The sequence below is a fragment of the Brienomyrus brachyistius genome, unplaced genomic scaffold (assembly GCF_023856365.1).
Source record: "Brienomyrus brachyistius isolate T26 unplaced genomic scaffold, BBRACH_0.4 scaffold117, whole genome shotgun sequence".
Taxonomy (NCBI): domain Eukaryota; kingdom Metazoa; phylum Chordata; class Actinopteri; order Osteoglossiformes; family Mormyridae; genus Brienomyrus; species Brienomyrus brachyistius.
This window is the reverse complement of record NW_026042392.1, coordinates 67,895-78,963: the sequence shown is the minus strand read 5'-3', so window position 1 is coordinate 78,963 and position 11,069 is coordinate 67,895. Positions and strand designations below refer to the sequence as shown.

The 11,069-nt window shown below is 43.1% G+C and overlaps 1 protein-coding gene across 1 annotated transcript; it reads left to right on the top strand.

Moving 5' to 3' along the window:
- The first annotated feature begins 4,681 nt into the window (after nt 1-4,681).
- On the top strand, nt 4,682-7,192 carry LOC125727759 (X-box-binding protein 1-like). The gene is made up of 5 exons (XM_049004667.1): nt 4,682-5,057; nt 5,294-5,390; nt 5,526-5,642; nt 5,913-6,079; nt 6,187-7,192. Exons 1-5 carry the CDS (start codon nt 4,825-4,827, stop codon nt 6,719-6,721), a joined length of 1,149 nt encoding a protein of 382 aa, XP_048860624.1. The 5' UTR covers nt 4,682-4,824; the 3' UTR covers nt 6,722-7,192.
- Nucleotides 7,193-11,069: the final 3,877 nt, after the last annotated feature.

The window sequence follows — 11,069 nt, the reverse complement described above, 5'->3', positions numbered from 1 at the left end:
CCGCCCTCTTGCGGTTGTGTGTCGTCGGGAACTGATGCTGTTTAACGTCCACTTTCAGAGCAAATCTTTGAGAGGCGTTAATGGTAACTGGACTGGTCAAAGTCCACGTGACGGTGTTCATTTGGATACCCCAGAATAGCATGAGCAAATATTTTTTAGAATTTAATATCTATACTATATATACAGGCTATGAAGTGATTTTGATGGTTTTGAAACCAATTCACTGCTTCTTTTAATGACGTGCACATTAGCTAATGCATTGATAAATTATGTAATGTTACTGTACTATTCCATTCATCCATCCATCCATCCATTTTCCAACCCGCTTATCCTACTGGGTCGCGAGGTGTCCGGAGCCTATCCCGGAAGCAATGGGCACGAAGCAGGGAACAACCCAGGACGGGGGGCCAGCTCATCGCAGGGCACTACTGTGCCATTTACACAGAGAACTGATCCGTTGTCATATTGCAATACTCAATTATGACAGCAGGTGGCACTAAAAACCAAAGAATCATTTGTACTAGAATGGCCCACCAGAAGATTAACGCATGTCCTGGTTTTAATTACATTTAGGCTTTCAAGCCTAATCAATTTCAAGGCTTTCATCGAAGACGGTAGCTCCATAATTACTATTTATGGGCCTCACATACAGCTGGACATTCTTCTTAAGAACAAAACTGCATTACACCAGTTTCTTATCATACAAAGCAAGGAACATTCAGTGTAGGAGAGGTTTTCCTCAAATTCTATAACTGCGATGTTAATTAATATTAGAATGCATTGCTGTCCTCTTTGCCCCATTTGCAAAGCATTTGCAATGTCAAGCATGTGCGAGCTTGCTTAACATCATATGACGAAGGAATTTAAATCACCGAGCCTTGTTTCCAGTATCTCCGTGCCCATAGAGCCGAGGTGTGTTATTATTTTCCATTGTGTGTAATGCAGAGCTTCATACTATTGGTTTACACTTCATAGGAGGGCAATTCTGGGCAGGTACCTTAGGGGGACTTTAGCACAGCTCCCTTCAGACTGTCATTAAATGATATCTGCTGGCTGTAAGTTAATAAGTAAGCAAGAAGTAAAATTTACAGCTATCCCAGAATCCCCAGCAGCTGCGATAATATACTGAAAGTGTCAACATTACCCATATGAATGGATTGGGGTTAACGAACCGGAAGTGTGCTTGTTTCTGGTTCATGGGGGCCTTGCTGAGCTCACACTTGGACACTTCTGAAACCAGTCAAACTGAGTTGAGTTAAGCAGAAGAATTCAGGCATTAATCATATTAAAAAATATATGTCGATGATTTGGCTTGTCACCCAGATATATGGTGTGAAAGACTTGTATTGGCTGCTGAGTTGGGGAAGAAAAGGGAGGCGTCTTGATCTGGAATCATCAATGTGTCCATACAAGGACAAAGGGGTCTATGGCAAGACTCATCTACACCATACAGACAAAGGCACCTCTTTTTCATTGAAATCAAGTATTTCATTCAGATCCATTGCCATAGCTGGATAAAATCAAGCACCTAGTCAATACCACTCTCCCCATAAACAGCATCTCACCTTGCTTTGACTCCCCAGAAACTTCACCTCACCTTGTTTTGACTCCCCAGAAACTTCACCTCACCTTGTTTTGACTCCCCAGAAACCTCATCTCACCTTGCTTTGACTCCCAGAAACCTCATCTCACCTTGCTTTGACTCCCAGAAACCTCATCTCACCTTGCTTTGACTCCCCAGAAACCTCATCTCACCTTGCTTTGACTCCCCAGAAACTTCACCTCACCTTGTTTTGACTCCCCAGAAACTTCACCTCACCTTGTTTTGACTCCCCAGAAACCTCATCTCACCTTGCTTTGACTCCCAGAAACCTCATCTCACCTTGCTTTGACTCCCAGAAACCTCATCTCACCTTGCTTTGACTCCCCAGAAACCTCATCTCACCTTGCTTTGATTCCACATGCTCATGCTGTCATCTTTATTTCTCCCTGTACCGGCATCTAAGACGGACGTTGGTTCCTTTTCCCTAACAATCAGTATTGAACCCCCACCCATCATCCCTGATGCTCTGGCCAGATGTTGTCCCACATGGGGAATATATAAATTGAGGTACTGACCGTATATACTTACCTAACTGCTATGCATGGTGGGAACCTAAGAAAGTTATGAAGCACCCAGAGAAACACCAGAGAAGATCTGACCTTCGCCCACAACTCTGGCCTTGTTAACTGAATTAAATAGAAAGTTTCATCATCTTAAAAAAATGCTATTTCTGTTTCTTTTGTGTTTTGAGACTATCGTGCTGCGAAAGATGCGATATACGATAAAATCAAAAAACAGTATAATGAAATTCATTAGTTCCTCGTAATAATTGTGTGCTTCATAAAGTTGTTCCCTATTTCCATTTTTAATGCCTTTCCATGCACTCTCTTGAAAGAGAAAATAAAACTTTGTAAGGTCTGAGAATTACGAACGGAAATGCCTCAAACTCTGACTCTCTGCCTCAATCTGATGCCTGTTTTTCAACTATCAACTTTAATCAGTGATGATATCTGATTCTCACAGAAGCTCAAACATCCGTACTGTATGTTGTTAAAAGAGTATAAGGTTTTTTTAAAGTAATTGTTAATGTGTAGATTAACGTACTCTTCTGTAGATAGGATTAATTGTATTAAAAATCTGATTTTCATAACATTGTATAATTGAAAGGCTGGAAACTTGTTTAGCACTGTTACCCTCCATCTGTAGACGCAGGTTTGAGTCTCGGGTTGTGGCGCCACACGTGTACAGTAGCATTCCCTGCCGTGTCACCAGGGGTTTTCCTCCAGTTCTCCAGTTTCCCCCCACAGTCCCAAAGCACGATAAGGTGTATTGCAGAGTGTGTGTCCTGCAATGGATTGGCCTCCCATCCTGGGTTAGTCTCTGTCTTATGATAGTAGCTTCCAGGAAAGGCTTCTGACACCAGTGACCCTGCATAAGACAAGCGGGGATGGATATAATACTAAAGCATGAAGTAATAACCAGGTTCAAGGTACCTGTGGACGCCTGGGAATGCCATCCTTCCTACGGGTAAAAAAAACCCAACAAAACCGCTGCCTTTGAAAATATACTACCTACCACTGACCTACCCACTCCCCCTCAGCTAATCCTCAGCAATCCATTTGGCAAATTTTATTACTGGGGACACCCCACCCTCGTAAAGATTTACCCCCCCCAGCTTGAAGTACAATAATCACTACAGGTTTCTGAGCCTGTGCAAATATTAGTGTAATGTAGCCTCACTGTGAATCAAGAAAGCGTGCAAAATAATTACATTGATTCTCAAAACATCTCTAATGGTCATTTTCACCCAATCCCAAGCTTTCCCTCCCCCTCTACACATGGTCCAATAAGGACCAAGAACAAGATGCACCCTCCATCAGTAAGTGTGTGCAAACACCGTCTGCTGCTTTTGACCCTCCTTTGTCAAACAACGTAGCACAGTTGCGGACGGCAGCCAATCCCTCACTTCCACCCGCAGAACTGTGGAGAGAGACTCTGCCGTGAAAATATTAGAGAGCCGGTCTATTCCTTTAAATCGCCAATTCCAAAATACTTGTGTCATATTTTGTGGCCCAAAATATATGGATATCTGACTGCTTTTTCTTTTTTAATGTGCTGTGATCACCAAGATGCGTTGGTGATGTTAATTAAATTGTTTACATTGACTAAATTAAATATTAAATTAATTTAATCGTTATATCCACTTGCTTCCTTCCCTCGAAAGAAACCAATGGACTTTTCTCATACTTTTACGACCGACAGCGTTTCATTATATATTGTGGCCTCTTAATTCTGATGTCGTAACTAGCCTTATGTTCCATGCTTTGTGAAACTACTGCCTGTTATTGCATCACTCATCTGTGGACAGCAGGTTAAAATGAGTTTACAGGAGAGGTACCACCTATTGGTCATCCCAAAGAGACGCATAAATAAGCGATGCTGAATGTAGTAAATCATTACTATAAATCGACGTCTAGGGTAACGTTTTGCAACCCTGTATCTACTTAGGATTGTCCCATACATAAAAATGTTTCAATTATAACACGCATTTATAATTTTGCATTTAACCCGGCAGCTTCCACATTTTGTAACACTAAGGTAACTATTTACAGCTTTAAAAAATCGTTAGCAGGTGCATATATGTTAAAAACAGCGAGAAATTATGCAAATCGTACGAAACTGCATATACAAGAACTGAAAAGTATGCATGAAACTACAAAAACTGTCATAACCCCGAAAGTAAAACCAATTTTAATATGCCAAGTGTACATGCTGGTTCACCCCCGAAATCCTATGAAAAAATATTTTGAATACCGCTATTTTCTATTTTGTGGTTCTCTTAATTATTTCAAATAAATTACTAATCATTATAAATTTATCACATATATCACAAACACCCATAGGGCGTAACAAACATGGATGTTTGAAAAGTTTATTGTGACTTTCGTGGATACATAATAGCAAATAATAGACAGGTATTACATTACAAGGACGTTAGGTGCGTTAAACGTTGCTGCTGTCACGGCGACAAAATTGCATACGGTAACTGATCAGAAAAAAAATAATCCAATCAGCTCACACCTTGTATTGACGTCAAACCCGCATACACCAATCACATCTCACCACGCCAATAGTATTCAGCTTCAGACGGAAATTCTGTGGATCATTAAGGAATCGGGAGGTGGGGTGTATCAGTGGGAAATATTACGTTTTTTTTTGTTTTTATTCTGACTAAAAAGTCCTGTTTTTTCCCCATAATATAAATTATATAAGGTACCACTATGGTGGTTGTGACAACAGGGACAGGGGGTGCCCATAAGATATATCTCATCTCCGGGAAACAGTCCGCGGGGTCCGGCGCAGCGGATGGGAGATTCAGCCGGTCGGTGTCGGTCGTCTTGCCCTCTCCGGGGAATCAGGCATCTTCGGATACAGACTCTCAGGGATCTGGGCCGCCTCAGCGCAAAAGACAGCGGCTCACACATCTGAGCCCAGAAGAAAAGTCACTGAGAAGGTTGGTGGTTTTTTCCCCTTTTTTATTTACCATTTTTTATCAAGTATAACAATTATCCGGAAGAGGCTGTCTACAATGAGTACTGTTATTTATTTTAAAATAGTCTTTTCCTTTACTAACATACTTCTTGCTCGTGGTTGGATTCCCCCCCTCCCCATCCCGATGTGCTGTCCGCGTGGCAATATGGCCGCCCCTGCGCATCCGAAAAAAAAGCCTTTACTTTGCGTTTCTTACAGGAAGCTGAAAAACAGGGTTGCTGCCCAAACAGCAAGAGACAGGAAAAAAGCCAAAATGGGCGAACTGGAGCAGCAGGTTTCTGAATTAGAATTGGAGGTGATTAATTTATTCCCCCCCCCCCCCCCATCTAAAAAGCTGGAATGAATTTTATTTAGCAGATATCACACATATGTGCCGGTGTTGATATTTTAAGAGCAGTTCCATATACGTGTACTGTCATGTCTCCGTCAGAACCAGAAACTTCACTTGGAAAACAAACTGCTTCGTGAAAAGACTAAAAGCCTCATGAATGAAAATCAGGAATTTCGTCAGAGGCTTGGGTTGGACACCCTGGGCGTCCAAGAAAAGGTATGAAGATAAACTTCTCACCTAACGTCTGCTGTTTTGTTTCGGGGTCAGGTTGTGTAAGCATGATGCAAGTCTTTCTTATAGAGGTGGTTTCTCAATTTCAGTCAGAGATTCGAGTCCCCCAGAGCTGTTGGGGTGTGACTTTTAAATGTCTGACATGTCTGTTCATGTGTAGCTGCATGTATTTCACGTGTAACTGAGGGGGCGATCATGTGGGCTGTGGCCGACTTAGTCCAGCCTCTGACGATCCCTCTCTCTCCCCTGTCGCAGTTCCAGAATGTTCCGTCCAGCGTGGATGCCCTCAGCGTGGTGATCGGGTCTTCTGAGTCCGCAGCACTCAGGCTACGTGTGCCTCTGCAGAAGGTGCAGGCCCAGCATTCATCAAAGCTGAGGAGCTCCAACTGGATGTGTGCAGTCACAGCTCTGCAGATCCTGAGGTGAGTGCTGGGGGGGGGCATTTTAAGTGGGTGGTTTTTGGGTTTCCTTTTGTGCCATGAATTGCATGTGCAGGAGTTGGTGCTAATTCATTATTTCTCCATTTGTCTTCCCAGTCTGATCTGCTGGGCATTCTGGACATCCTTGACCCAGAATTGTTGCTCAGGTGTGGCTCCCTGGACCAGGAGGCCGTGCCGGAGTTGGGCGGGGTCGAATCAGATCCAGTATCTGCCCCCTCTCATACAGATGTGGGGGCCCCACCGACAAGGCTGGAAGGCCCTAATGAACTGATCCACTGGGACCACATCTACACCCGGCCCGTGGAGGTGGAGCAGGAGGCCACGGCGGAGCAAAGTGAGGAAAGCGACCCTGAGGTGAAGATGGGCGGGGAACGGGACCTGGAGGCGGAGCCGTCGGTTGAGATGCTCTCAGTCAAGGAGGAACCGGAGGAGAAGGACTTGATCTCCCCACTAAGCCAAGGTGACTTGCTTAGTCCTGGGGGTCCTGAGGAGGGCTGCTACCTTTCAGAGTTGTACAGCGACTCTGAGTACGAGCGTTCCCCTTCTCCTTTCGGAAGCATGTCCTCTCCGCTCTGGGATGACATCTTTGCCAGTGAACTCTTTCCCCAACTCATCAGTGTTTGAGATTCCAGCTCCATAATCTTGCTCTTACATGTAAACACTGCCTAAAATTGCTTCATTAGACCAGTAAGCTCATATACTGCAGTAGAGCCCACTAAGCCCGTATGATCACTTACCAGCTTTCTTCAGGACTGCTGCAATGAGTCTCCACCGATGATGCGTAGTTACAGTGCTTGAGTTACTCCTGGCTTCGTAATTCTGTAAGTGTATGCTTAAGGGATTATCTGTAATTTGAGTGGTATGGGATTCAGAATGTTGGGAAAGCATTTCTGTACTTTGTGCAGGTGACAAATGCCGGATAAAAATGAGAGCACTGAATCTATTTATTTGTTTGGTCCGTTCCGCCATGTGTATCACAAGATGGAGCGTTCTTGCTGGTGTGATTTAACCATGTTCTTTATTCCTTTGTACATTTTCATACTAAGGGTACGCTTTCCTCGCAAATTAAATGTGCATAAAGAGAATCGAGCATTACATCTTCCGTGTTCCTCGTCTCCTTCTCTGGTTCTTGTGTGTTCAGTGGTAAAGGGTGGGGCAGCACTGTGGTCAGTAATATAAACGTGATGCCAGAAGGATGTGGGCTCCAGGTCCTGAAACGTCTTTCTGTCACAGTCTTATGAATAACAGCGGCCGCTCCCGTATTTTTGACACCTTATTAGCATAAATAATATTTATGCATTATTGAGATACAGAGGCTTCCATTTTATTGTTGCTAGTAGTTTTTTTTTTTTTTTGCGTAAATGTTCTAGAATTTCTGTTTTCTCCAGGAATCAAGCACCAGTGAAATTGACCTCACTCAATGCTCTTATTGTTTGATCAACAGGTTCTCAGACAGGTACGTCAGATGTTATTGTGGGTGCAAAGCAGGTGTAGCCGTACTGACGTTCCTGTCCAGCCTGCTTCTTATTGATCTTGTGCCAAATTAGATCCAACCCTTCTGAGCAGATTCGTATTTTTTAAAATGCGAATTCCATTAAAGTCCAGCTAGGCCCTGGGAGTCTCTACGTGCCAGTGGAGTTTTACCTCAGGAAAAACATACCCCCCACAGCCTTATCTGTAAAGTGCTGCGTCTATATCTACCATGGCTGCTTCTGTGTTGATATCCCAGCCACATGTCATGCTCTCCGTTCAGTTTTTTTTCTTTTTAAATTGACCATAGGCTTTATCTTTAAAAAAAAAAAAAAAAAAAAAAAAAAACATTTCCTCTTCTGCTCCTGGAAATGCGTTGCTCTTTGTTCCTGTTTTTGATGGCTTCCTGTTTGAGGTTTGATCTTCATCTAAAAGTTGCTCAAAATCCCCGGCTTGTTTTCTCCGCAGCTCTTATCGCCGACAGAAAAACAACGCTGAGCAGAGACTCGTAGCTTCATGCTTTGACCACACTAAAAAGAAAATATCACCACCTGAACATAACACGAGTTAAAAGCATTAGAAGTTGTAGAGTTCAAAGTATCTGTGGGGTGCTGTATTTTCTGCTCAAGGGCATATATGGGTGACGATTTTGTGAGTAAGTTTGTTGAGTGGATTACCTTTATACACAGTAAGATGTCCCACATGACCTGCACAAGGATCTTATTGTGTCACAGCAGTTTGCACTCGTCAGCTTCTCCTTCCTCCTCTTTTGTCATTTTTGACTGAAACATGGTCAACCGAAATGTAAGATACCCTTGTAGCCTAATTTAAGGACCTAGACTGAAATACCCTTTTCTGGAAAATTCAGCTGTCTGATATATTGCACTAAGTCACAATGTTTAAACTCTTGTCGCAGAGCAACCACATTTAATGAAGCAAAGGTCGAATGATCTTTTATCTGAGTGCCCAAATAAAAACGCCCTGGTGTGACTCACGAGGTATTTCAGTCCGTTTACGATTTCACAATCGGCATCCATTTTTGCTTGCCCGTCAGATTTTTCTGAAGTTGAATTACTTTTAATTATTAGTTTTAGTCTCAGACTGAATTTGGGCGTGTTCATCTGGTAAAATGTTGTCAGTCTGCGGTGCTACTTAAAGCAGATTCCTAGAATTCCTGCCCTTCAAGTTTGTCACCTTTCTGTGAGTTTGGGCGTTTTCCTGAAACTCAAGCTTGTGGCACAAAGGACATGCGTGTCGTTTCAACGATGGAGAAAACGCGCTGACATTCCAGAGCATAGCATGCAGCCTGTGCCTTTGCTACTTCATGGTGCTTTGTGGGAGTCCTCACGAAATTCACCTCCAGCTGGGTCGCCTCCCTCCCTGAACACATTATAAAGCACAAATTCTTCAAACTGGGGTTTCTCTAATTGGCTAACTAACAACTGGCCGATGGACTGAAGTGAAAGACCAGCCAGGATGGATCGCTTCCCAAATATGCTTCCGGCTTCCTACAGGATCTTGAAGACACCCAATAACTCGGAGTCACGAATTATGGAACGTCACCCGCTTTTTTAATTTTTTGTCTTATGTTTGTCTGCCAAGGATTAATGACAGAGGGATTCTGGCTGTACTCAGTAGGATTATATGGTGTGTGAGTGGTCACAGATACCGGCAGCGCCACATTTCCTGCATTGTGATGGAGCGCCAGTTACAGCCATGTGGCGCGATTCCCTGAGGGTGATCCGGCTCGCAGGATCCTCATCGCTGAGGACCCGAGCGGCTGGACCAGGCCAGGGGGACGCCCATGAACAGCTGCTTGCAGCAGATAGACGGCCATATGGGACTAAACCCCATGTCGGCCTGGGGGGTTGCCAACCGGGATCCCGAGGTGTTTTGTCGTGTGGTGGGTGCAGCGACGCGCTGTACCACTGCATGCCCCCCAACCAGACCTGACCTATGTGGTCAGAGTCCCAATTCATCCAAACATTTTAAAACAATATAAATAAGAATACTGTCATTAGGAACAATGACATATATGCTACATTCTGGGCTCTCAATGGATTTTGTCACTGCCTGGCACTAACTGACTCAGGAAAAAGTTAAAACATTTCAGTCATATGACCTCAATGAAGGCTTTCCTCTGGCCGTTTGATATCGGGTGGCTCCACAGCATTATCGTGACGGCTGGAGGCCGCTCTCTCAGTACCCGTTCAGGCCTAGCATTCAACCTTTAACAGCCTTAACACCCCGACAGCACTGCCGCTCTCGTTTTGGAAACAGAAACCGAAGCTGAGGCTTCAGTGGCTGAGACCCAGCTGCTGTAACCAAAGCCTCGCGGCATCGGTGGGTCAGGCTGCTCTATCAGTTGTTTAACGTAACTTTCCTTCGTACAGCTTTATTCCATGTACGTCACTATCAAGACGTCATTCAAGGATAAGTAATTGAAATAAAATTTTACTCTTCAGTGTCAGAATACCTAATACTTCTAACGATAGGCAAGTAAGATATATCTCATAACAGTGACAATTAAAGATATGCGCTGCATGCCTTTATGTAATATGCAGATTCATCAGAAACTACAATATATAAGCATCAATAAAAATCCCCTTCACCACCAGCGCTACGTGGAAGGGCTTGACGTGTGAGGGGAAGAACATGACTATTTTTTGCATTACTATTTTAACGAGTCGTGTGTTGTGTTTTTCATCTTAATCTGAAACACAAAACACGCATATACAGTTTAAATTACAACATTCTTGCAGACTGATCCGGAAACCCGATCACACAGTATCTATAATAAGGAACACAAGGAACTATGGGTAAGAAATGTTCTTATTTAGGATAAAATCATCTGGCCCCAAGTTGGTGAACTTGCTAAAATGTAAATGTCGATATACATTTTTTATTATTAAATGGAACTTTCTGAACATCTCAACACCTAGACCACCCCCAAGGCAGGTCTGACATCCGTCCCTTACAATACGCGATCCTCCCGTATTGGAAAATAAAATGTTGCATCCTGTATTATAAGGGACGGATGACAACAATACCCTCAGGAGAAATCATTTATCGTCTTACGGACAAAGCTTCTATTACCTTGCTCTTCCAAATACAAAATACGATATGTAAACACGATGGCTGAAATTAACAACTAGGGCGCCATCTCCTGGACATATCGGAGTACTTCATTTATTTATTTTGTAATTTCAGAGTAAACAGCTTATCACTCAGAAGATTTTAAATAATCATGTTTTGAGCAGTAACGACCAGAGATTCACACACTTTTTTTTGTTTATTTTTTAAGTGTGCTTTTCTAGCCTGAATGTTATACTAACACAGAAAGCAGCATTTGTATATTGTTCAAATATCCCAGAATTGATGTATAGGTATGTCCATACGAACATCCTGTGACTGCTTGGAATCTGCAAATTCTTTTCATTTCTGTTTTTATTTAGACAGTTCACCTATTGTGCGGGGCGAAGTAAGTGAAGCACAATAAATG